The sequence below is a fragment of the Labrus bergylta genome, chromosome 3 (assembly GCF_963930695.1).
Source record: "Labrus bergylta chromosome 3, fLabBer1.1, whole genome shotgun sequence".
Classification (NCBI taxonomy): domain Eukaryota; kingdom Metazoa; phylum Chordata; class Actinopteri; order Labriformes; family Labridae; genus Labrus; species Labrus bergylta.
The window spans coordinates 10,291,497-10,319,358 of record NC_089197.1 but is presented as its reverse complement, the minus strand read 5'-3'; the positions used below and the strand labels follow the sequence as shown (position 1 = coordinate 10,319,358).

Here is a 27,862-nt window from a genome sequence, read left to right as displayed (position 1 = left end):
AATTGTCTTCACCTAATTTTTTTGTTTTGTTGTTTGTAACGCCGCTCACACAGCAGGGAGTCAGTCTAAACAAGAAGCCAGTCACAATGAAGAAAACAATAACATTTATTTATTGATTCATAGGGTATACATTTCATGATATAATAGCGATATATTGTTATTGGCAAATATACTATAATCCAATTGCATTTCTATACATAAATACAAAATCTGAGGTAGGGCCTCAAAGATTGACAATGGTGAAAATAAATAAATAAATGCATTTCACATATTTGATATATATCTTCTTTTTTTTATATCTCACACCGAAATTTAAAAGATATTTTTTTGTATATATATCTAGTCTCTACTTCGAAAGCAATGGATGTCATGAGCTGTTGGAGGCACATATCTATATCCATAGGCAGCAGTACCTCATATTGAACACAGAAATATATGACATTACTCAAGTAATTAGAAATTTAACCTATGCACCCATAGGTCAGGACGATAAAGTGCCAAAAAAGACACGACAGACATAACAATAGGAATACTGGTACCATATGAGACAGACGATAAGCTATTCTGTGGTGTTATTTTGGAGATACATACAATATTCTACCATTAGAGGACATCTATAAGGCCAATGGTTACCTGAAGATGTTGTGTAACGTATTGGCGAACATCAAGGAACACTACATGGAATATGAATGGCAGTATCACAACCTCCTTTTACGCAGATGACACATTCCTTTATTCTCCTAAAGTGAGTTTTTCTGTTTTCACTACAACCCTACTTAAAGTTCTCGTTCTTTGGTTACCTTCACTGCCCAAAGTTCACTTGCAGGCAAAGCGAATTGACAGACACTTCTTCTTCTTCTGTTTTTTTTTTTGTTTTGTTTTTTCTCTCCTTCGTCTGTAAGAAGGACGACAGCAAACCCCTCTTGTTTCTTAACATCATGTCCAACTTAAAGCTCCCTAAAGTAAACATGCACGGACTCTTACTGGAGAGAGGGAGACAGAAAGGACAAGGATTACTATAGATGGACATTGAGTTACAGCAACACAAACTGCACATGCAAGCTCTTCATTTGATGAAACTATGTGGTTTTTTAACCGAACCCTAAGCCTTTTTTCTTTTCCTCAAAACCAAAGCAGAGAAGCCCAGTAGGAAATGGAAACATGAGGACACAACACACCAAAGTTATAGCTATTCATCTGTGGCCCTGCAGAAAGTCATTAAAATCAATCTCAGGGCATAAAAGGCTATTATCATTCAAGTATATTACTACATACTGTCCACGATATCCAACACATGATTTCAAATCCCATCCTGCTAATTCAGCCAGCCCTGCTCTAAAGTGAGTGGTTACCCCAGGATTGACCTTTTTAGGGAAATTTGTTTTACCCAGCTCAAGTTCACACTAGGTGGTCTAAGATCTGGAAACGAGAAAAAAGCAACCACACACCGGCTGAAGGCGTCCTACATTAAAACAAAAAACAGTCCTATAGACCTCCCTCGAGATCGACTCTGAGACTGACCATGCAAACATCTGATCCATAGTTAAGAAGAGTTCAGTAAAATGAATAGAGACAAACACACACACACACACACACACACACACACACACACACACACACACACAAGCATACACAGACACACATTGTAATCACGTTTGAACAAATAGAGCTTCAGACTTAACAAAAGCAACACAGAGCAAGCTAGCTATTTAACAGCAGGGGCTTTTTTTTGTGCTCATTGATTGATTACGTTATTATTCAAACTGCACAGCCTCTTAAATCAGATCTGTGCAACGCTTTTGTGTCAAGATTATGAAAGACGTGGCTTAGAGAAATATTCAGGGAGAACATCTGAGCGACTGTTATTGCTTCCACACCTGCAGTGTCCTTTTAAAAACACTTGTGCCGCTCAATGAGTAAATGCCCGCGGTGTTAAAAGCCAATCAGGACTTTGTATCAACATGAAAATGCTTATCCAACTGGTGGAACCATGGAGCAGACTAATTGCTTCTGAGTGGATACATGGTGTTACTTTGTAGGTAATTAGTTGGCAGTCCGTGAGAGTAAAGGTTGGCTGCCTGTCATGTCACATTTACAGAGGCTGTAAAGTCAGTTGGACTCCCGCTGAGCTGCACCAGACTCTTCTGCAAGCTGCCGTGCTGTTACACGTGGATAGGACTTTGACGCCCCTCTGACTCACTCTACAGTAGCACAAAATGTAAATACAATCTTAATTACAGTACGTTTTTTCGGCTTCTGATGGACTGAACAGTGTAGGCAAGCTGCCCAGAGAGACTTTCATTTTCCACATCAGTGTATTGACAGTGAACAGACTGGCTTGGAAAGGCAGTTCAAAGGCAAATTTAGATCATACTTTTTTAAATTAATCTTAACTGACCGTGGTTTTTCTTGTAACTCTTTTTATAAAATGATTCTTGATTTAGCGCTACTCACCGCTGCATGGTCAAACACACTACTCTCGTCGCTCCTGCATCCTGTTTTATTGTCATGAAGGGAGCGTCTAAGCAGCAGCAGAATGTAAAAAGCAAAGAGCTGCAGCGTCGAAATCATCAGGAAGTTGTTTCTTATCCTCTTGCATCACACTTGCAGACTGCTCCGGGTTATAGTTTTTCTTTTTTTTTTTAAGCTTCAGAATGGCTCTATTCTCTTGTTTCCTATGCACTGAATGCGATTATTCCTACAACTACCGGAGTAGTGTGATGGAATCGAGTATACCTGAGACCCTGTTTTTCATGAGGACACACATAGAGAAGCGAGAGGCAAAAGTCTGAAAATGGCAAAGAGGTCTCCGGAGCTCTACCACAAACAACAAGAGACAAAGTACACTTCCTGGAAAAGGAGGAGGCCATTTTTTTTCTTCTAGTGTAATCGTTATCTAATCTCACACGTAGCAGCTGCTCCTAACATTGTGAGGACGCGACAACACACACACCTACAAGTTGAAGATTTGTTTGTTTTTTAAAGAAGTGTACACTTTGTACAATATAATACACAGCTAGCAAACATGTGATTCAGAGAGACATGAAAACACACATACACACTCCCAATCTCTGCCTAGACAGCTCTCCTCAGCTGGAAGCTATAAATAGATGTATATCTGTATATATTCATATATTCTATACAGTAACTTTACCGATGTGATGCACGTTGTAAAGATGATTTTCACAAAGGCTTGACAAGTTCACAACACATACAGTGATAAATGCACCGTCTAAAATATATATGCACAGGGCGACTACCAGGTCTGGTTTTGGAGATTTGTTGAGGTTAAATGGCCGTGTTATTCCCCGACTGAAGGAAGGCTAAACTACTCTAGTGTGTTTCCTACATTTGGAAATATAGCTACTTTACATTCTAGGCTAACACAATACAGGGAGGACAGGTATACGACTTGATAAATAGAGGAAGAGAGAGAGAGAGGGTATCACAAATGGTCCCTCAGATTCAGAGAGGGAAAAATAAGGTTGAGCTTCTATCCTACTGCAGATCCATCCTGACCAGAGTGTATCTATTCAAAGTGGTAATCAGGATGCATTCGCTACTCTACTGGGATGTAGGAGGCAATTGCTGATTTTGTAATCTATTTTTGACAAAGCAAGTGCGACTGAGCAACAGCTAGTGTGAATAATACATATATATATATATATATATATATATATATATATACTCCTGGATAGGAACAAAATGTGATGCCAATGCATACTGTGTTGTTTTTTTGTTTTTTTTCCCGAGGCAGTTGATATTATTTGTATTGCAGATGGAAATTTGTACAGAGATGGAACAAAACACAGATCCCCGCCGAGCTCGTTGAAGCACTGTTTCTCTGTCGCTCAATTTTCTTTTTGTTTTCCTGTGTCTGCTTCCACCGTAATGATTCATTACCTCTACACACCAAGATGACAGCACACATGCTCACAAAACCACGCATACACTCACACACACTCTCACACACACACACTGGACTCCATAGGGAGCAGCTACGGTGAGTCTAATATTGCAAGTGCAGTCTGAGCTGTGTCATTTTATGACACAATTTTTCTCTTGGAATAAATATCCCTGGGAAGGGTTCTGGAGTAATCAGTGGTCATGTGTGGAAGGCGATGATAGCCCATTAACCGAGTAGAAAGCAGCAGTGGAGGAGTAGACCTCCACCTGTGAAAACCCACTCCTTCATACGAGAGGAGAGGAAGTGGTAAAGAAAGGGAGCCTGTTTCCATATCCACATTACAGGGAGGAAGACAGGAAGCAAAGAGGGTGAGGAACGGGAAGGAGAAAATGGGATGGTAGGAAGGAGAAAAAGAGGTGAAGGTCTCCTTCCTCGTTGTGCCCCACCCCCCCTGCAGGGGTCGGGTTTGTTGGCTCTGGTGCTGCAGAGGCAGCTGCTACTGGTAGGAGCCGAGCTGGAAGTCCTTGGGGGGCAGTTTGAGGCCCAGTGAGTTGGTTCCCAGAGGGTCCATCATGTTCTTGTAGCGTTCTCCACGATGCTTCATCAAGAAGGGACCCCAGTCGGGCTGCGGAGAGCAGACCAGTTTGAGGCGCTGCAGGAGGAGAGGCAACATAAAGGGGGGTTAAACACGGCCAGTCAGGATACATCATGTCGTATCTATGGGAGCCTCGGTGGATGCAGCCTTAAAGGTCAAAAGTGAAATCAATAATAGATACCCTAACACCTGCATTCTTTTAATGGAGGTGGCGGCTGTTCTGGTTACCAAAGAAATCTGACTGTACGCAAGGCTCAACACATTTTCACACACAAAACATGGCCACTTGCTCGATGGCCCAAAGATAAAGTCTTAAAATGTAGATAACACTCTAGTGTGACTTTGGCTCTTGCAGGGCTCCTCACTCTAAACTAAACTAACTCTAAACCCAGTTTTGACTTTAATTAAACTTTTGAGCAAACGTCAAAAGTCAGTAGATTTAACTTTTCAGTCAAGATGTGCAATACTGCTCACTGTCACTCATCATATTCTGTAGTGGTAACCAGTGGTGATTCCAGAGTCTGTTGGGGCCCAAGGCAAAAATTAATTGGGGGGGGTCCCTCCAACCAGAGTTCATTATATCTCCCAGTTTCCCGATGATTACTCATCTTCCTCTTTATTTTTTTACTCTCAGACGGATAATGCCTCTTCATTTTCCTTCGGTGACTATTATCACTTTGATAATAATGCATGCCACGCTTAGCAGGGCAACGAGAGGGAGTGCTGTCAGATGGGGCCCTCTTAGGGAGGTGTTCTACTGTCATTGAAAAAATGTGCATAGTTTGAGCCACTGCTGTGGTTTAAAGTTTCTCAGCCCTTGGGGGCCACCTACTGGCCTGGGGCGCCAAGAAGTTGCCTGCCCTGCCTGTTGACAAACAGCGCCTCTGGTGGTAACTCAATACTTTAAGTTTCTGTATGAGAGGGGAGGGGCTTATTCAAACTGGGAGCTGCTTGTTATGTTAAGACGATAGTCAGTTTGGCTGTCATTTTTACAACTGTCTGCTTTAACCGTCATGCTTTTCAGAAGTATAAACTTGTTTTAGTCAGTTTCACAGCCTAACCGTAGATCTAAGCTAGCTAGCTTAATACATTTGCAACACTTCAGACTCAAAATCAAGCAATCCAGTTAGCACTGACTAACTAGAAATATCCAGTACCATTTTTAAATCAAAGCTTGCTGAGAAACATTTCACTTATTATGACTTTAAGGTGCACCACAGTCATCAGCTCGTGGTTAACATCAAAATGTTTGTAGTTTTTTTTAGATTCAGGCACCTACACAGCGGGGTTATGTTACTAATAATATAAAGAAGTACTAACCCCCGTCATGACATATTAATAGCATAATTTTACAAACAGTAGGAGGCTGGATTTTTGTGTGGCATCAGGCTGCATTTATTTATAATGCTTTACAATTTGTACTCTTTTGGTTTGTTCTGTTTTGTTCCTAATTTGATTTCTGTATCATATTCATGATTGTTGAGACAGCTACTTTGTCTCTTGTATTCCTATGTTTTTGTTTTTTTTTCAATGTAAAGCACATTGAGCTTACCTATAATGAAATGTGCTTCATAAATAAACATTCTATTCAATCGCGCGGCCAAGAAAACCAATCAAACCAATGTGTGGCTTTAATGTATATATCTAAGGGATTCATTCCTGACATCCTCACTTGAGCAAAACGCTGACCCCATACTGACAAATCTCGATTCTCCAGTTATCAAGGCCCCTGCTGGAGAATGTGTGGGGGAATGAGAGGCACGCTGGGAAGTTTTTTGGGGATTTAAGTGCTACAGTTTATTCTATAAATGCACTTCACTTGTGCCTTGTGTAAAATATTTCTGCAATTTCTACAAGGGTACAATTATGTGCATAGCCGGCTGATCTTGCTAGCTTTTTATTCTATTTACTGCCGAGAGTGTCTCACAGTTCAAGTGTTTCTGGTTCTTTTATTCATGTTTTATTGTTAACTAGGTCGTCCATTTTGATAGATTTCTTCGTCATATTTTTTTAATGTGTGACACTGTCTTGATGTAAACACTGATTTCAGTACTTTACACTTTGTGATCATATCAAAAGAAAGAACAGTGTTGAGTCATTTTGCATGTGAAACGTCATCCAAACATATGGGATGTTTGAAGATGTTTTGCAGCATCCACTATGAGTCAAAACTATAAAGATGATACATTCGTTAGAGTCGGGCAAAGATCTGAAGTGAAGGAGAAAATTGGGTGGAAGGTTTGTGATTGAGGCGGCTGTCAGAGCTGCTGAGGGAGCGGAGACGTAAGGAGAGGAAGCCACGATCATCATCATCCATTAATCAGAGTATTTAAAAGAGACCCGCCGGACTCCCAGAAAAATGTCCAAATTAATACTCCGGCAGCAGCCAGCAGCCTGCCACCCCTGCTAATGAGCGAAGGATGAGACTATTGATTTTCCCGACAGTGTGTGTGAGTGTGTGGAGCAGTGTGTGTGTGTGTGTGTGTGTGTCTGTGTGTCTGAGTGTGTGGGCAAAGCAGACAAAAACAAAACATACGTGACACTGTCTCCTCGCAACTTTGTCTCTATTATTACCTCAGAGAGGGTGCCTGGTGCGAGGTACATCTTAATTAAGAACATGATGGGGATCCAGATGACGGAGCAGGTGACCATGAGCCAGCCCATAACCATGGACCAGTTGGGGTAGGTGTAGTCCTCGTACGTCATCACCTTCCACTGGTACAGACTCAGTCCTAGGATGCCCTGCACAGACAGGGAAAACAAGGGAAATGTACGTCATATTAGGGGCTTTCTCTTATACCATCAGGGTCTTCTTCTGCAGTGTCCTTGACAAAGTCCTGTCCATATCCACAGGAGTCACAAACTCAAAATGAAGTTTTCAGACTTGCATCATTCATCACTTTCAAATGTGTCTCCTCATATAGAAGAAAACTGCAGTCATAAGTCAACAATGTTTAATGATGAGCTGTGCGAGGCTGGAACTCAAATTTCAGTTGTGGAGCCAAATCTGTGCACGCTGTGATTTGTCATGTTTTGGAAAGAGATGCAGGAAATGTACAAATATTTTGTTCTGATCAGAGAAGGTAGGCGGCTTTAAGGCACCCCCATAAAGCTGTTTTGGACACCCCTCGATTTGCCAGGCAAACACCAAACCAACAGGTGTTGCAGCGAAGGAAGCGGGCAAGCAAACCGGTTCAGGCATTACTCATTATACTCAACCTAAAAATCGTCTGCATGTTTTTAATAAGCTCCACGAGCAAAAACGAGCTCAAAACTAGGATCAATATTGGAGATGCTTTTGAAAAATGGAGAGAGATTAGAACACAGAAAGGTTTACAGACCAATGCAGAGCTGGCTAAACACTGAAGCTTCAGTGTCCACAACAAGCATCAACTCTAGAGGAAGGGGCGAGAGCTCTCTCCAATGTTTTGAATTATTTGGACTGCAGTACCCATTTTAAACGCTAGGTGTCAGAGTTACATACTGATCCTTTAATGTGATTTTTTTTTTAATATTTCTTTTTAATTTTAGTGTTTCTTTTTCCATTTGTTGTGATGCTTTTGATGTCTTATATGAATCACTTTGCTGACGTGCTACAGTAAGAAACTGGCCTTGTCTTACTTGTAAATTTTGTAAAAACAACTTAAATGGTTGTTTTCCTTCTGCTGCGGCCTGATGTTGCTTCACTATGTCTTTTATGTCCCGCTATTAACACAGACTGTACAACAAATGTCTTTCCAATTACCTATACTGAACTGTTAATACGAGGAGAAAGCCGAGTCCACTGTTCCATATAAAGACGAAGATGGATAACACAGACCTTCATTTTTTACTTTCAGTTCGCTGAATACAAAAAAAAGGGACCTGAGAAGGAGCCCACCTTATCTCTACAGTATTTTTTGGCTGAGAAAGATTACAAAAAGTGGGGAAAAAGGCAAACAAACAGAGAAAAACAGGCCAACAGAAATGTATTAGCCGGAGGTTGTGCTTCAATGAGCTCCCAGAGGAGAGCTGCAGTCCCTCGAGAGCAGCAGGATGACCAGCCGGCCCGATGCTGCTCCATTTGTCATCGTCACCTCTGTTTCTGGAGCTTCCATTACCATCACTAACATTAATGCTGGCCAGTTTTCAACACTGTGTGCTCTAATTTACAGCTTCGGGTGCACAGCATACAGCAATTAAGCATACACCGATTTAACAGAAATGAGTGTTGTGGAGGTAAATGTATTTGTGTATTTGCAGCAGCAGTACTTACGTCACACCGACTATTTGTCAGCGACTATTATGAAGAACACAAACAACTTGAGACTTGGAGACTGGAAATGGCAGGAAGAAATACTTTTTCGATTTTAGTGTAACAAGAGCAATTTCTTTCTGGTTACTTCCCAATTGCGAATCAATGAACTTGGAAGACAGGAGCGGAAATGGAAACATTATAAGTGACGCATGTCAGTGTGTGTCTGGAGAAGAGTGTGTGTCTGTGTGTGTGTGTGAGAGAGAGAGAGAGAGAGAGAGGATGAGCAGAGCAAAAAAAGTAAACAAACATACCGTCAGAATGGTTGGAGTCACAAAGGCCCAGCAGATCCTCCAGAATCGGTTTGGCTGGAAACCAATCATCATTTCAATGTCCTCGCAAAATCTCTGCAGACCTGCCGAGAGAAAGAGGGGAAATAAAAATAAAAGAAGAGAAATAGGAGAAAGTCAGACGGATGGGACGCAGAGAGTGACCTGGGTTTAATAAGGTGTCTTAAAAAAAAGAAAAAGGACAGGGACTTTAAAGCCATCCTCTTGAGTGAGAGAGAGAGTGTGTGTGTGTGTGTGTGTGTGCATTAGAGAGAGAGCCAGGGAGAGAATATCAGTTTCTGTCGTCCCTGAGAAAAAGCAAAAGAGGGAGCAGATGGCTTCATTCCTCAGCTTTCATTGACGGATAACAGTGAGTGACATGAAGAGGCAGAGTCGCACAATCATTTCAATATGTCACCTGTACTGATGCTCTGACAAACTGGAGGAGAGCTGCTTGCTCTGCTCCTAACAGCCTTCTGACACACACCTGAGCCCTCCGCCTGCATCTGTGACCTATACGTCACAACAGAGACACCTAGTGGGCACTGATGGAACACCATTCAGGAAACAACAGGGGGGGGGGGGAATTATTTTCCAACATGACCAACTTCAAATTGATCAAGTAAAGATCAAGTAAAAAACTGTTTCTTTTACCCTTTTGGTGGAAACAATTTTATTCTGTCAGATGTTTTTTTCTGTAAATGCTGCTGGCCTAAAAAGCTGAAATGTAAATAAATGATCATAAGAGCTCCAATTTTAACACGTTAAAACACTTGATTTAGGTTGTTTATAATTCAGAATAGAAAAGCAGCCTTATGGAACTTATTTTTCACAGAGAGCCTGAGTCACAAACTACAGATCTTGAGTTTGAAAGACACGGGCAGTGATTGACAGGTGCAGTTGATGATGCTGTGATTTAAACGTTGGGTGTGGCCAACTCTTGATCACAACAATCAGTGATGTAAGGTGTAATTAGGGATGAGATAGTCCTTCAAGTTTTAACTACAGATGGAAGTCAGACACTGTTTCATTTAGGTGTAAAATTACACACAGGTGACCTCATGATCATTAAAGTTGTTCTAAGCTCAGTCTAACAGCCTTTCAAGACAATCGCTTGAATTACTATTTTTTGTGTTTTATAGCTGTTTGTGACTCACTTTTTTTTTTTACTGTAAACATAAACAATGCTAATCTAATGCTTTGTTTTCTGCAATGTTCAGAACTTTGGATCAACTATGTTGTGTTTAAAGTGCTTTATACATAAAGTTGAGTTGAGTTGAGGTCAGTCATTAGAAAAACAGCACTCAAGTACTTCCTGGTTTCTTTTTTATTCTAATTTTTAAGGGAGGGGGTTCAGGTTGTTATCAGGGAAAGGGCAGCGGATAGAGTCAGAAATCGGGGAGAGAGAATGTGGGGCATGACATGCAAGAAAGGAGTCACAGGTCGGCTTCGAACCCGGGCCCCCCCACTTGGAGGACTATGGCTTTCATACATGGTGCGTGCTAACTAATCATGCCCCGGTTTCTTCAGTTTTAAACAAAGTGCTGTTGAAAAAAAAATCTAATCATTCACGAGCATAGCAGCACTAAATGTGACTAGAGATCCTGAAGAGAAGTGGACTGTCAGTATGTTGTGGGATGTAACACATTATCCTCTGGTGGCCATCACAGGACTTTCAAGCCGTTTTCACATTTCGCATATGAACTTCAGGAGGAGTTTTCAGGAGTTTTGTGCAAGTGTGAAGGCACTTTTAGTCTTGTTTGTCAACACAGTGGGCCTTTTTCACATCACCTTTACACCCTCTTTTTTTTACATGCGATGGAGGGTCTTCAACATCGAGTGTCATCTCAAACCTCTGAGTGTCAGCTAGGAGTGAGTTGTCAAAAACTGCGACTCTGCACAGATGCAGACTTCATGGCAATTTGTTATACAGTGTTTGTTGTTATGGAAGACACTCCATAGTATTAAAACTACCAATAACTGCTTTAAATACATTTTGTTTTTGTAATGTTTGTGTTCATGGTATTCTGAAGTATTCATATTTGCAGGGACGGTTTGTTAAAAGTGAGCAGCTTGGTTATGTGTAGACAACAGTAATGTGTTTGAAAACTGAATGACACCAAGGAATCTTGGGAGTGTTTTTTTTCTTTTCTTAATGAGGATGGGAATAATAAGTCTGACTGTTAATGATGTAGTGTTATTGTTTCCTCGTGAGAGCAGGGTGTTCATAAAGTTTGTCACTGTATCGGATCCCGACACCTTGTAAGAAGGATGCTTCATTCAGCAGTGAGTGTGATTTCAAACTGAGTTAATGACATTACACAGACAAAGTGGGATAGTTCTAATTTGAAAACAAAAAGGCCCAGTTTCATCTTTACTTACCATAGAGGTAGGAAATCCCGACCAGCTCGAAGATAGCAATGATGACCAGAGAGTAGGACGCTGCGAATGTGTCGACCAGCTGCAGCATGTACATCCCGCTCTGTCGAACACAAACACACAAAAACAATTCAAGGCTTTATCTTACAATGATACCCATCAACTTTCTCACTGTCTTCCATCATATCAGATCATAAGAACTGACATGTATGAATCCTATTTTTGGAGCAGATTTTTTTTCCCCCTCTGAAGTTTTCTGCCCGGATTTTAATAAGACTCTGTAGTTCCACTCGCTGAGCCTGTCCTCTGAAGGCCACGACTCGCTTTAAAATGCAGAAATCTGTCGGCTTATTTCCAAGAAAAAGTCCAGGGCGAGGAGAATGCTAAAAGCGTCCCTTTGATGTGGTGTCAGTGAGGATAGATGTGTGTTTTTGGGTCAGTGTCGTACCTCTGTGATCATGGGAAATCCCAGGATGAAGAAGCAGGCGCAGCAGCACAGGGTGAACACAGGTTTGTGTTTCCTCAAGTATTTGGGGAACTCGTCGGACACGGAGGTTACGATGGTTTCAATGGTGGCAAACTGGGACACGAATGAGTGAGAGGAAAAAAAAGCAGGAAGACAAATAAGCCAGGAGAGGAGTGGGAAAATATAAAAAAAAAAAAAAAAAGGGGGATGAAGGAGAGAAAAGTCAGAATTTTTAATTTGATCACATTTATTATAAGATGTTTAACTACAATTGCAATTTTTGCCTAAAAATACATTGAATTAAATTCTTTAAAGTAACAGATCATCAAACAAGTCCACATTAAACGCTGCAGGTATACTCAAGGATCAAACCAACAGATGTGTGATTTAACACAATTAAAACGGGTATTTTACAATAGTACAACTCTTATATTCATTCTTAGCTGCAATGAAAATATCCTTTTTCTTAGTGGGTTATATGTTCATTTTGCACCAATATAATGATGCATATATACATGTGCTGCAGACAGCACTGTGAGTATTGCAGACAATGGAGACAGAGCGCACTCTGCTGGACAAATTGTATAATGACAGCACTGAATCATCCAAATTGTTGTTTTCTGCATTACATGATCTGTACAACAAAACTCATGTCAGCAGCTACAGGAAAACAAAAACACAGCTGCTGATATGTCTTTAATATACTAATATCTGCTGATATGTAGAAGTCAAGTTCTGCAGCCGATACTGATTGGAGGTCTCCTCTACAGACACAGTTTGCAGCAGCACTTCACTTCTAACTGAAAAAGGTTTACGATGGCAGAAAAGAAGAAGCAGCAAGAGTTCCAGTTTAACTCAGGTAGTTGTAAGTGACCCATATGCAGAGGCCACAGTCCTCAACACACTGGCCTCAGCCCTTTGATGCATGACTACCTCACATTTCCTCTCGCTGCAGCCCGGCAAAAAAAAAAAGAAAGGCCTACAAATAATCTTAAATTATTCTTTCACTCAAAAAAGAAGATGAAATAGAGGAGCAGCTGCTCCGGTGTTGTGAGGCATTTGCTTTCAGTTCAACCGATAAACATGTTTGTTTTATCTGTTGCATCTGAAATTACTACGAACATAAGAACATTATCCTAATCCTGAGCAGGAAAAGTTTTGTAAACACATTATTATACATTTTAGATTACAATCAGGAGAGCTGAGAGGTGGAGTCTGTGTGGAGATTAGCGAAAGCAACAAGAAGGTAAAAAGGCCTCATAACCCAGGAGGAGAGAATGTAGATGAATATATAAACAAGTAAATAGAGGAAGTTTGTGTGCTGTGTTAACGTGTTTGCTGTAGAAACTCATTGGCAGCGAGCTATCTGCCGCCGCTCCTCTCCTCTCCTCGCCTTCCTCCTGAGCTCCCAAAACTAATTTCCCGTCAACATCCCAAGCCTATTATCGCCCGAGCTGCTTTCTACAACAAAGCCACCATCAGCCCACTCCTCGGAGCCGCCGCTGCCAAAGCAAAGTAACATCATCATTTACTGTTGCTGTTGACTCGTGTCTTAATGTGCCACTGTGCCCTCTGCTCCTCCCGCTCGCCTCAGGAGCATCACGGAGCGCGGCGAGGAGTGAGTGTTTTCATCTGCGTTTGTTTGCCCAGGATTGTACCTGAAGGTGCTCTGGACTTGGAAAGTGTTTGTTTACCGAAGTAACAGAAGGGGATGAATGAGTGTGGTACCTCACACACAATTAGAGTTTGAGAACGAGTTCTGCACTTAAAAAGCTGCGTTAGCCAAACATAGGCGACTTGAGGGATTCAAAACAACAACAAACTGATATTAAACTAGAAAAAAATGACCTTATATCCAGCTTCACCAGACACCGGGCGAGTTAGTAAGGTTAGATCTCACTAATTTAAAGTCTTTTTTGTGCCTTAAAAAATTAACCTTTTGTCTCTTTTTCGCTCCCCTAACACCATAGCGACGTATCTCCATGGTATTTATTAGGTCATTTTTAACTCTAGTTGTGGTCTGTTCCAGGAAGTTGTTGTTTGGTTGGGTTATAAGAGATCTTTGGCATAAAACAGCATAAAACTGCTGAAAAACAAGCTTGATGTAAGCAGAGTTTACAGGAAAAACAGAAACAACGATCTTAAAGGCACTAAAACGAGAGTTACGTCTGTAACTACGGTTCTATGAATTCTGGATGACCGTTGAGAGCTCTCTGTCACTCGGGATCTCGGCGAGAAGATTCTGTAGGGACGTCTCACGTGATGACGCAGGATATTTAAGCTACGTCGTGCGTCATCGCAGGTCACATGTGACTTTGTTGATATTAAAGAGGACATATTATCCCCCCTTCTCCAGCTTTTCAAACAGTCCCCTGTGGTCTGAATGAAACATCTGTGCTGTGCTTTGGTGAAAATATAACACGAATCAAGCACCAGAGGAGGTTTGTGACCCTGTATAAACCAGCTCTCTTAGAACGCTCCGTTTTGGTGTGTGTGTCTCTTTAAATGCAATGGGTGGAGATACCAGGGGAGGGGAGGTTTTTTTTTTTTACCAGAATCCCACTGTGACATCACAAGGAGACCATTTTCCTCTGCGTTGTAAGACTTTTACAGACCACAAACAAAGGACTGGATGGGTTTATTTCACATTTTGTGGGTCGGTAGACACTCAGGTTACCCAAATTTATGCGGTGAGGAAGAATGAAATAGAACGGACCGTAGAGTGGTAGGGAACAACATCGAGTGTGACATTTCTCTGTGGCTGTGTCACTTTGAGCGACACCTCACAGATTATACCATCCCCTTTGATCCATTGTTAACGCACTCATTCATTAAATCAGATTTTACATATATTACATTTTCTGAAGGAAAAGATTGAAATTGAAGGTTTTTTACAAGCAATGGAAGTTGGTGGCTGGATTTTTAGTGTTAGAGATCAGATTTAACAGGTGAGAAGATAATACTCCTTCTAAGCCTTTAATGCCAGATGGCCTAGCGGTTATGTCTTACGCATGTACAGAGGTTGTTGTCCTCGTTGCAGCGACTGTGAGTTTGAATCCGACTAGGCCCTTCGCTGCGTGTCATCCCTCACTCTCTCTCTGCTCCAAACATTTCCTGTCTCTCTCCAGCTGTCCTCTCTAATGAAGGCAAAAATTGCCAGAAAAATAACTTTGAAAAAAAAGTCACAGTTGTGGGGAAAAAAGGCTGAAATCCGCCGTGATGTCTGCAAACACTGTTAGGAATTTTAAAGCTGGAACCTCCTCACTTCAATGTGATGCTCTTAAACTGAACTCAAACTTTGTGTTACGTCAGCATTGTTGTGAGAAAACTTTAAGGTCAACTTCATTTCACTCAATCCAATCACACAGAGCCCCCCTCCCTCTGCTCGAGTACCCGGAGAGCTCGAGCACTTCAGCTGAAATCAGTCACAGTGGGTGGTGTGTACGGGTAATTATGTTAATTGGGTCAATGCATGCAGCGTTTATACTTAGCTGGATGGTGGAACCAAAGTGAAGTGTGTACTTCACAGCAAACGAAAGTCAAGAGCCTCTTGTTACTTATATAAAGATCGTGAATGTTGTGAAACTTAGAGAAGTTCAAAAATGGAAACACTCTGTGTGGAAACAGATGTTCTCTCCAACACAAACACACAAAGGATAACAGAATTTACTATCATTATTAGAGGGACAAAAATGGACAGTTGCTTCTAAAACACAATCCCTATAGCTCTTTTCCTTCCCCTTAATTTGATCTAAGAGGGATCATTGGCATGAAACTAAAGAACTCAACTTGTAGTTTTGACTTAAATTAAATTAAATGACAATGTGCTTAAGGGAAGCTTGTTGGATGATGATGATGATGCTGTTTACTGTGTCACATTCTTCTTCTTTGTTGAATTTATTGGCCGTTTAAACTATTTTAGCGTCGCTGTGATTTAGTGATATGTAAGGATACGGTTGGCTGGGGAAACGCAAGCTAGATCAGGATTTATAGTACCAAACCGTACTAAACCAGAATGAACCAAACCTGACCGCTTGGTGGAAAACGGGTCTTAAGTTTCACATGTACAGTTTAGTTCAATCTCAATGCTCCAATCACTCTCACTTGTTGCAGCAGCAGGCTGATGTGACGAGACAAATGCTGATAAAAACACACTTGACACTACCTGCTGAGCATTAAACAGAAGAATTTAGCAACTAGCTGGTGAGGAACGTGGAACATAAAGTAGATGAAGAAACATATTTATGATTAAGATTTTGTGAACACCAAGTTAAAGGTGAAGTGAGAATACATTTATAATCTATAAGGATTATAAGGTTGCTATGTATCTGCTGGATGTGTAACTGTGGGTGGTGGGAAAACAAGTGATTGTGGAGTTCTTCTGCCCCCTGGTGGCCAAAATACATTTTATAAAATTTGTCTTGTATTGATTCGGATGAGTAGTTGAGTGTAACTCTGAACCCTTTACATCTATTACAGAGCTGTTAATGGAGGTTCATGTGTTCAGCTGAGCTTAAAAAAAAAGACTGAAAGCTGGATTCATCTAAATGCTAAGCTAACTTCATCCAGAGAACAAAAAGTTCATCTTCCAATGACTCAAATACCTCAGGATGGTTGCTCAGGGTGGTCAAAGTAGACGATGCTCTTGGAAAACATGGGGAAATGTGAAATGATTTAGCCATGATAATGAAAGCCTTTTTAGTATTTCTTTCCTCATTTTTAGATTTTTTTTTTTTATTCTCATGCTTGAGTGTCTGGTTTCCCCCCTTTGTGTGTGTATAACTCCAACACCTCCTTATTGTCTTATCTTCTTTATTTGAACAAGTGTCGACAGAAGGCTTTTTTGATGTAGGAATATTTAGTGTTAGTAGCACTTGCTTGTTAATTACTGGACTCAGTAACTACTTGCAGCATCAGCTCTGTTCATAGTGTGTCTCTTTACTAGAACGATGAAACTCAGCTGACTGAAGCTTAGTTTGTTTGTGGCTAGTTTTGCACCTAACGACACAAGCCATGTTATTAACAACACAATAAGGTGAAAGGAGCTTTCAAACCCTCTGTTTCATTCTTTTTCCACATTAATAGTCTGGACTTAAGTTATCACATGAAGACAAACTTGTGTTTTTATAACTGTGTCGCGTTTATCTGTACAAGCCGAGTTCTTTAATGTTGGATTGTCTTTGAAACTAGCGCACACAGAGATGTTAAACCATAAAATGTGCTTTACTTTTTCATCTCCATAATAAGGATATATTATGCACTTAAGTATGTCTGAGACACACACACACACACACACACACACACAAATTGAAGGAGCAATGGTTACCATGGTATCCAGGCCAAGAGTCAGGAGCATGAGGAAGAAGATGATCGCCCAGAAGGGAGAGAGGGGGAGTCTGGTCAGAGCCTCTGGATACACCACAAATGCAATGCCTGGACCTGAAGCACACACACAAACAATTACACATAAATGAGGAAGCACGCACACACACGCACGCGCACGCACGCACGCACGCACGCACGCACGCACGCACGCACGCACGCACGCACGCACGCACACACACACACACACTGTGTATCCAAAGCAGATACAAAGATGTCCAGGTGTGTTTTTCAGTGAGCAGCGTCAAACTGCTGCTGCATGCTGCTGCTTTGGTATCTTACCTTCATCTGCCACCTTCTCTATCGGCACTTTGAGCTCATGTGCCATGAAACCAATGACCGAGAAGATGACAAACCCAGCAAATATACTGGTGGCACTGTTTGTACATGTCACAATAATAGTGTCCCTGCAGAGGGAAAGGAGGAAAGAGAGAGAAAAAAACACAGAGGCTGATTAAGCATTTACATTCTTCAGTAACTAAAAGAGGGTTCCATATTATTATTTTTTTTACATGATAACACACTTTGTTTTGACACAGTCATCACTGGCTTGTGCTAAAAAAAAAAAAAAAAGATGCAATGACGCCCCCTGGTGGCAGAAATACACACTGTGCAAATAAAAGGTCCTATAAAGCGTTTGGCACTTACATAAATTGTACACAAGGGGGCGCAGTGCTATAACTATTGGGTAATGTTTCTATTTTATAAGATTAAGATAACAGCCATTGGCTTGAAACGTAAGTTGATGCAATGACTTTGCTTTATTTTATATTAATGCAGGGCCGTTGAGTATTTCATGTGTTAAGAATATGTTCATGTGCACTTAAAGAAAGGAGTGTATCTACACTTTAACTGATGAGAAAAGGCTTCTTAAGACTGTAATTGTCGTCAAAGCACTTTCTCATTATGTGTTACTGCTGAGTTGTTAAAAAACATATATGAACCGCATCACACAGTATTTTATAGTGTATGAATTCAGGTGTCTCTAGAGAAAGTACCTTCGTATGGTTTGAGCTAAGCAAGAGTTTGTTCAATGAAATATATCTCTGATGTTAAACACAATCGATAAGGAGACACTTGAGGTGAGAGACAACAAGAAAAACTGATCAGCAGGCTGCAAAGAGAGACGTTTTATTACTGGACATTTTCTATCAGACATACAGAGACATCTGTGGTGACAGTTGGGTTAATTCTGCCAGGAGAATAGTTTACCTTTTGTGTGTTTACCTGTAGCAGTTATTGTGAAACTTATTGTAGGAGGACAGAGTGATGAGGCCTCCCCAAGCAGCCGACAGAGAGAAGAAGATCTGAGTGGCTGCGTCTTTCCACACCTGACGAGGGGAAAGAGATAAAGCTGCAGGTAAAAGGAAACCTGGTGTGACATACAGTACAGCCTGGCTTAGCTCAACAGGAGGGTGTGACGTACCTTTGCGTCGCTCAGTTTCTCCCACTTTGGTGTGATAAAGTAAAGGATGCCATCGAAGGCTCCAGGCAGGGTCACTCCTCTGATCAGCAGGATGACCAGCACCACATAGGGAAATGTGGCTGTGAAATAGACAACCTGAGCAGAAAGGAGACGAGAGGAGGAAAGAGGAGGAGATGGCACACAAGAATAGTGGGGATTCATGGATATCAGAGGTCTTAAAAAGGGATACTATTTAATGAAGCACCTGTTCTTTAACACATTACTCACTTTCTGAACAATATGCATCATTCATTTTGACTTTGTAGATATATTGTCTCTATAGTCCAAAACTTTATCTAGCTGTTACCAAATTCTATCCATCCATCTTTCATCTAAACCGCTTCTCCCGTTCAGGGTTGTGGCGGGCCGGAGCCAATCCCAGCTTTCACTGGGCGAGAGGTCGGGTACTCCTGTCCGACAGGGATTCTAACCAGGAACATCCTGGATGTGAGGCAACAGTGCTAACCACTGCACCAGCATGCAGACTGGTAAAATAATGTTTCTTAAAGAGTACATTTTGAGTGACTATTTCCTAAATAGATAAACACCTCAGACAGCAACATATGAACTGTTACCAACCTAGGTCTCTAAATATGACCACAGTGCATGTTGCATCTATGTCCAGTAGAGGGCGTCGTAATACAATAATTCAACCTGAATGAATTAAAATGTGTGCTCATGCATTTGGTCAAAAGCATTAATTCATCCCCTCAAGCAATGAAACATGTGCATAAAATGCAGGAAAATAATTATGCAAATATGAATTCATCCCAATTTGTTGTTCAAAGTAAACAGTCTATTGTAAAACCTCACTGATAAATGAAGGGAAGTGCTGAGAACAGAAGTGTGTGAGCAGATGACATATGTCAGGTTTAAGTCTGAACATTTGTCTGGTTTCAAGGTCACATATTATCTTCATTTTCGACAAGTTTAAATCATTCTCAGAGTTTCCCAAAACATGTCTATGAAGTCTCTTGTTCTAAATCCACTCTGATCCTGTATTTGATCATGTCTATAAACCCCTCTATTTCAGCCCTGCTCAGAACAGGCTGTTTCTGTGTCTGTACCCTTAAATATGTAAATGAGCTGTGTCTGACCACGCCCCCTCTCTGGAAGGGCTTGGGTGGCTCGGGCTTTCTCGCTCCATGTCCTATTGTTTAAGGCGAGAAGGCAGACTCAGAGGGCAGAACAAGCACCTAGCTGTGGGAGTGTCACCCACCTGGGGGAGGGGTTACTGCCCTTTGTGATGTCATGAAGGGAAAATCTCCAAACGGCCTGTTTGAGCACACGTTTTCTGAAAAGTGGAGCAGGCAGAAGACGGAGAGGATGGACTTTTCTCATAATTGGGGGTTTGTAGACAGACTAGGGACTCATATTATAGTTAGAAAACCATTTTGCATAATATGTGATCTTTAATACTTGTTCATTTGCACTGTTAAATGTATGACTCATGGAGTAACCCTGGTGAAGGAGTTTTATTGGTGATTTAGAGATTCTGAAACTAAAATGAATCTTCTGAATGTGCCTTACATTTTTATGTATGAGAAGCTTTTTTTGGTTAACATTTTGAATAAAGAAAGTCATAAACAAAGTTTGTTTTTAAAAAATTGGGTCACCACCAGAGATTTAAAGATCAAGATTCTCCAAACATCTTGCATACAAGTTTTCATAGATGAAGGAAAATGGGCCACAAGAACCAAACCTCAGGCAACAGAGAAGGTTGTAGGTTCTTTTAGAGAAGAACATCAAGACTCACTAATACATTCAACACTAGGGGGCACTTTCCTCAACGATAAGTTCACCCAAAGATTCCCCTCCCCCTCTGCAGCAGAGGTCAGATTACAGGTTTACAGGGTCTTTGTGTTGTCTTACCTTTCCTGATGACTTGATTCCTTTGGCTAAAGAGAGGTAGACGATGATCCAGGCCAGACACAGAGCGCCGGCTAGAGGCCAGCGGATGTCTCCTGGATACTCTATTCCTTTAGAGATGTGTAACACGTTATACCTGCAAGGATTCAGACAGCAAAGCTCAATAAAATTAACATAATACATCATATAAAAGATCCAAGCTAAATTTGTACAATGAAAGTCTTTTAATCGTTAAGTCTTAGAAGTCTTTTTTTCTTCATATAACAATTTCTGTCAGGGCAATGAGATCATCTCAAGCTGTCGCTGACACAAGTGAACATGATACAAGAATTCATATTTAATCAAGTCAAATTATTCCATCTTGTTTCAGGATCAATTTCTTAAAAAGCACAGAAAATAATACATTTTATTACTTGTAACACTGGAAGATTTTTAAATTTGTTCAGAGAGTTTCATGATAAGAGAGATATCTGTCAACACCACAAGTTTTGTGGATCTTTGTGTGTGTGTGTGTGTGAATTTCAAAGGTTTTTTGGTTTTCTATTGGACAACATATGTAGACAATTAAATACAAGGGGATGCCATGAGCATAGTAAACTTGAATTCTTCTTTATTTCTTTATTTCTTCTTTACTGGTTGAACGGCCAAGCTTAGGTTGTGTTCTAGTTGTCTCCTTTTCTTTGTTTTTCTCAGTTTGTTGAGTGTTGTTGTTTTTTTTACTCAAAACTACTCTTATATTACATAAGAACCCCGTCGAACTCGTCTCTGTATGTTTCAAAACTCAATAAAAAAAGTTGTGCAAAAAAAAAAAACTTTAGTTCTTCTAAAGTCTGGAGTGTGACTCACTTGAAGTACTCCTCACTGGGGCTGACGTAGGTCTTGTTTCCGTCCACAGTCATGTTGAGCAGTTTGCTCAGGTTTCCAACAGCGTTTGCGGACAGACAGAAAGTGGAGTTCTTCACTGAGGTGATGTTTCTGTCCCGCAGGATGCACGTGTCTGTTCCGATCAGAAACCAACACACGTCAAGGTGGGAGAGACGGACAGAGAGCTGCTGTGGGGCAGTGCTAACTGTCCGCTCAGGGTTTGAACATTTAAACTTAAAGCAGGAGTGAACACATGGATCTGATGTGGAGGAGAGGATGCTGATTGGAGGGCTGCTTGTGAGGATCCTCAGTGAGAAACATGTTAGATTCCCCCCCCCCCCCCCCTCTTGTAGATAAACAGCCAGATATGAATCTATGTGAGCGATTTTACTCTGTAGTTTATTCCATATTCTTGGAAAGGGAAAGATAAGAAAACCTGTTTTTCTGTTGACAATTTTTCAAGACCACAGTTCACGGGAAAAAAAGAAACTTCTTTAACATGATGGACATTGTTTTATTCTGGTTCACTGAATGTAAGATTCACCCTGGTCTATATGTGTGAAACCCAGGTCACAATATATACAACAAATACGTCTAATAATTATGAATCTAAAATGATGTGTTATTTATGACACTGAGAGTTAAATGTCTTTCACAGCATACTTAAATCCTGCGATACTTTATGTTAAATCTTGTGTGATTATGTTGACTAATCAGAGCACTTGTTTGTGTCATGTACAGGAAGCTGTGAAAATGTTTTCACTCAAACTGTATATTAATAAATGTAAAAAAAAAAACATGTTATATAACACTGTGAATGAATCAAATGCAAACACGCCCATGTACTATTTAAGACATAACTATTATAAAACACATGGAAGGTTATGTGTTTGTTTTATAGAAAATTAGAACATTTGCTTCGTGTTTCTATTTGTATGCATGTCTTTAGCATCACGTTTGTAATATTTTCGCACCTTATATAAGCAGACATATGTTGATGTTAATGCATGTTACATAATTCACCGCTTCATGAATCATTTTAATGTAACTTCAAATTGCTGTGTGATGTTATTGTTTTAAGCTGTGTGAATATGTTGTTGCTATTCTTTAATTTGTAATGCTCAGAGTGGCAGAGAGAGAAAGTGCTGAATGGCCTGCAGTATCGTGTATCAGCCAGCAGGGGTCAGTCTCGCGCTCACTGCAGCACTGCAGCAGCTCAGTCAGTACAGTAAATTTGTCAAGCAAGCAGTTTTTTGTGCTGAATTTACACAATCGCTAGAGGCAAATATTACACGAAAATGAGCGGAATTTCGATATTTATTCGACGCAGATCGACATCTAACACACGCACGCGCATTTTCTCACAGTCCAAACAGGATTTTTATCTGCACTTTCATTTTTTTTTTTTAAATCAGAGAAAGACAGAGTGCTGCAGCTGGAAATTACAGATTCACAGGATAAAAACGCAATAATGTGACTCCCTCAAACAAAAGTAGAATCGAAAATATATCTGATATTTGTTTTAATCTGTCACACTGAGGCCTTGTTTGAATTATCATAGAAGAAAAAAAAACCATCACATAGATAAAGTGGAGGGCTCTAAATTTAAAGTGTTTTTGAGGGTGAAAACACCGCAGAGATCACAGGTCAGGATTCATTATACTGCAGGACACCTCAGCTGAGGGAGTCATGACGCATTGCGCAATGTGGAGAGATAGAGAGGGGTACTTCTGGTGTGTGCGTGTAAAAGTGTGTGTGAAGGTGTGTGTCTTACCTAACAGCAGCATGTCTTTGTCCTTACATTCCACCGTGTTCCACTCATTCCTACAGTTAGCCCATGGCAGTGAGCCCTTCAACGAAGCGAACAGGTAGTACAGTGTCCAGCACATAATAATATTATAGTATATGGCTATCAAGACAGATATTATCAACATGGCAATCCCGCAACCTAAAATAAATAAATGAGACGAAATATATAAATTACTCTTAAGAAAAGTGGAGAACTCGTAATGTTACAAATGAGTTTTTATTATTGATTATTATTCATTACTTGTTTAGTGGTGACAGTTTACCTTGCAGAGCTGGGATGCATTTCCACACTGACACGGGCCCCTGGCTGGCAAACTGGCCCAGAGACACCTCCAGTAAAAAGATTGGGATCCCGGCAATGCCCAACATAGTCAGGTAGGGGATCAAAAAAGCTCCTGCAGGGAAATCAAATAAAGGAGGCTACAGAAGGAAGCTTAAGAGCCGGGAAAAAAGCTTCAGACCAACAGCAATATTTGGATAAATAACTATGACTATGTCTGCTGATGAAAAAAAAAAACAAGCACAAAAAGCGTACAATAGAGGACAAAATACAGACAATTCCTGCCATTATATTACGTTATAATAATGATAATATTAATAGCTATATTTACAACATCATTGCATTACAAGTATATTTTATTCTGGGGATTTTTCTCTTCTTTCTCTGCATTATTTTTATTTCTTTTTTTCCTCATGAGAATAAATAATAAAAATCCTGTAAACTCTAAGATTTCTCTTTTCTTATTATTTCGTGGATTATTCGTGACCTGGTTGAAGGCCTATGAGGATAATAGTCAGAGAGAAACATGATGAAACTTTCATTCTAAACGGGGCAAATTGTGATTTTTCTGAAGTGCTTTTTCGTTTGTTTCTGTCACGGTTGGAGAAATAGCCTCGATTGCTTACCTCCACCATTTTGGAAGGCAAGGTAAGGAAACCTCCACACGTTCCCCAGTCCCACCGCATAGCCAACCATGGACAGAATAAAATCCAGTTTATTGGACCAGTTTCCTCTGGCCTTATTCTCATCTCCTCCCTCGTCCTCTTCTTCAGCCTAAGAGGAGAAACACTTCCATGTATTTATTCTCCAAAACACCACACTCTTCGCCTAAAACCATTAGAAATATAATCATTAAAAAAAAAACACTCATTCATTGAGGATAACAACGACTCTTCAGTCCTCAACAACAATCGTTAAGAATCCGAAAACACATTAATTAACAACAAAAAATATTTTCAAGTAAGTTCAAAATGCAAAAGCGTGAGGGAATTAAAGACATTTTTTCCTGCAGTGTCACTAGGCCTTAATATGAAAGGAATTTGCCTTCATGTTAATTTTCTTCACAGTACAGCTGCGTTTGACTACCAGACTCTAGCACCAGCTGTCCAATGACAAGCCTTTATGTAGGCCAAAACTATTCCGCTACACTTTCAAGACCATTATTGCCACAAAGAAAATGCGTTTCACATAAAAATCCAAAATGTCATAGATAGAAAGATGTAAAAAAAATATGTTTTGCTGATTGGCCACTATAATAAACATGGCTGCAATTACAAAGATGCGTAATTACAGCTGCACCGCAGGATCTGAACAAATTCATAAACGATGCTGCATGAATATTCAGACACAAAAAGCATCATGCATGGGAATGTGTGTGTGTGTGTATGTGTGTATGTGTGTATGTGTGTGTGTGTGTGTGTGTGTGTGTGTGTGTGTGTGTGTAAATGTGTGAGAAAGGAGGGGAGTTCCCTCGCGGGGATTGGAGACAATCCGCAGTCTCATGTAATACGGAGCTGTCCTATCAGCCGGATAACACCTGGGCTTCTGGGCCATACCAAGTGCGTGCGCAGAGAGCAGGGAACACCGAAAATACCGCGAGAGTTTGATTGCCTTTTTTCTCACCCGTTTTGTATCTGTGAGCAAAGATCAACCAAACAAATAATCTGAAGTCGGTTGATTTCCTCTAATATAATTCCTTTAGTTCAGGGTTAATATCTCCTCTTGGATGTCTGCAGATGTTAACCACACTCATTATTTAATAACACCTCCGTTTTGTATTCCGAATATTTAGCTGACATAAGCAGATTTGAAAGTTTTGTAGGCTCATCAGATTGGTGCAGATGGATCAGGACAGGATGCCGCGCAGAGCTGGGGCGCCAAATTGCTCAGGATCCACCCCAAAGTAGGCTGCTCCCCAATCAAGCCACTTTCAGCTTTAATGTGCTGGTACACATGTTAGTGCACATTTTATAGCCATTCATTCATCATGCTTAAGCTAAATAAACTGCTGAAAGGTTAATTTTCCAAAAACCCTGACTCACACGAAATCAAATAATCAAACACATTAACTGTCTATTTGAATAGTTAACAAGTCTTTAACATCCCAATAATGAGCGATCGGTTACGGCCTTGTAATGATCACCTATTTTTTTTTTAGTCTATGCTCAGTAAAGCCTGAAGCCTTCACTGATTCATTTTGGAAGTCATACGGCTAAAATTAAACACTTTTTTTACGCACATCTTTACAGCAAAACAAACCCAAAACCAGTGACTTCTAAATCTATTTTAAGGAGACACAAATCAATAAATAAAAACTCGATTTCCCTCTCTCACTCCACCACGCATCAACAGCACAGATCTACTACAGCTCTGCATGACGATTACAGCTCCCAAGGGTTTGCACCTTCCCTGTTTGGAGGCAGCAGGTTAATCCAGTCAGCTTTCTTTTTTTTTTTTTTTTTTTTTTTTTTCCATCAACATCCACCCCGCACCTGCCTCCAGCCGCTCCGCTCTCCGTTAAGGAAACGGTTCATTTAGCTGACTTACCCCCGTCACGGTGCCGGGCTGAACAGACGTGTTCCCATCTGTTCCCAGTATGATGGTGGTCTGGCTCATAGCCGTCCAGTTGCCCACGGTGTTGTTCTGCTCCGTGGTGGCCCGGAGCGGGTCGATGTACGGGGCAGACCCCCCGCGGGCAGACCCGACGGAATCCTTCCTAAAGGCCGAATTTGCAGCCACGGATCCAGGGACGGGTGGCGGGTTATTTTTAAACGTCCCATACGCTTTATTGCTGTCCTGCTCTGCCTGTTTATTTTCCGTGGGACAAAAAGTTTTGCTCTCGTTGCAGGGGGGAGGCGGCTGAGGCGCCGGGTGATGGTGAGGGGAGGGCTGGGGGCACGCAGCACTGTTGTCCGGTTTGTTTGCTGTAAATCCCGCAGCTCCGTCAGGCTGCTGCGTCGGGATGTAGCCGGTGGGATGGCTGGGCGGCTGTTTGGCCATGTTGCTCTGGTCAGAGAAATCCTGGAACATGAAGGGACAGATCAGCAAGAGAAAAAGCTGCAGGACGGCAGAAAGCGAAAAGCTGTGAAGCTGCAGCAACACATCTCTGCTCTGGGACTAAAAAAATCTCAATTCTATTTCTGCAACGTTTTTCTGCAGCATGGTCTGGCTGCTCTATAGTTTCAGCTCACAGTCCACAGAGTGTTTTTTTTCTTTCTGTGTGTGTGCGTGTGTGTGTGTGTGTGTTAGAGGGGAGGGGGGTTGCTTTGCTTCTCCGGTTCTCGCTTTCTGCAAGATTCTTTAATTTTACGGCCCATTTCCCCCTCATGTCATTCAGCCACACACATCCACTGATTTTTATGGGCAATAGACAAGCTGCTGCGGGTCTCTCGGCGTAGCTCCGCTCTCCCCGGCAGGCATGCGAGATCGCCGGCGTTAAAGCAGTGAGCGGACCCGGGGCGGGGGAATTACAAATGACTTCCTAAAATGTAGCCTTTAGGGGGAGGGGAAAGAAACCGAAGAGCATCCAGATTCGAAAAAATAGGATGAGCTGTATTTCAAAAATAGCTGTTAATTGATTGATACTAGTAGTGTTGTAAATTAGACGGGGAACTGCACCTGGTTGTAATCAGTTTTGCTTAAACAGAGAACAAATTGATGTAAAATAGTAGGAATAAGTATGCTGTATCCAACTAAAATATGAAACATTTGCCACGACAAAAATGTAAAATCCCGTAATAAATGCTTTTGTGAAAGACAACCGGCTTCTGTTTGGAAAAGGGAGAAAATAAAGTTTTAAATACAGGGATGCATTTCAGCACCTCGGACAGCGAAAGTACCTAAACATGCCAAACTGCTTTTCTAAAAGTGTCAAATTAACAAGAATAGAGCTCAGGATAAGTTCATTACACAGATGAAACTGCAGCTGGAAAAGTAAGAAAAAAGTGTGTTGGGACACTCACCATTTTGTGCAGAGCTCTGCTGGCAGGCTGGAAACAGCTGTAAAAAAAAAAAGAGAGAGGAGGAGAGGACTGGAAGAGGACTGCTTGTATCCGTGCAAAGCACCAAGTGCAAAGCTTTTCTATAGCTCCGTGAGAAAGAGTCGAGTTTGCGTCAGTGCCGAGCAAGGTGCCCTTCGCGTGACATTTTCTTGATAATAGGAGTTTGATAAATCATTGGCCTTGGTTTCGGATTTTTAAAGGGACAACAGGAGCCAAGACGACAGGGGCGCGTGTATGCGTGCGTGGATTGTGTGCGTTCTGGGTTTACGCACGGTGCATGCG

General features: G+C 41.1%; 1 protein-coding gene across 2 annotated transcripts; it reads right to left on the bottom strand.

Annotated features, from left to right (window-relative positions):
* Positions 1 to 92: 92 nt before the first annotated feature.
* Positions 93 to 27,862, bottom strand: slc6a5 (solute carrier family 6 member 5). 2 transcript variants are annotated; one of them, XM_065952652.1, is made up of 16 exons: positions 27,542 to 27,862; positions 26,127 to 26,600; positions 24,206 to 24,353; positions 23,563 to 23,694; positions 23,265 to 23,438; positions 21,473 to 21,623; positions 20,630 to 20,762; positions 18,719 to 18,853; positions 18,520 to 18,623; positions 17,575 to 17,699; positions 17,237 to 17,349; positions 11,893 to 12,024; positions 11,448 to 11,547; positions 9,051 to 9,151; positions 7,077 to 7,244; positions 93 to 4,559 (listed from the first exon to the last, which is right to left on the bottom strand). In XM_065952652.1, the coding sequence occupies exons 1-16, from the start codon at positions 27,542 to 27,544 to the stop codon at positions 4,404 to 4,406; spliced, it is 2,349 nt and encodes a 782-aa protein (XP_065808724.1). In that variant the 5' UTR covers positions 27,545 to 27,862; the 3' UTR covers positions 93 to 4,403. The 2 variants fall into 2 exon arrangements, with proteins under 2 accessions (XP_065808724.1, XP_029136608.2); XM_029280775.2 differs by lacking the exon at positions 27,542 to 27,862 and having other exon boundaries at positions 26,127 to 26,609.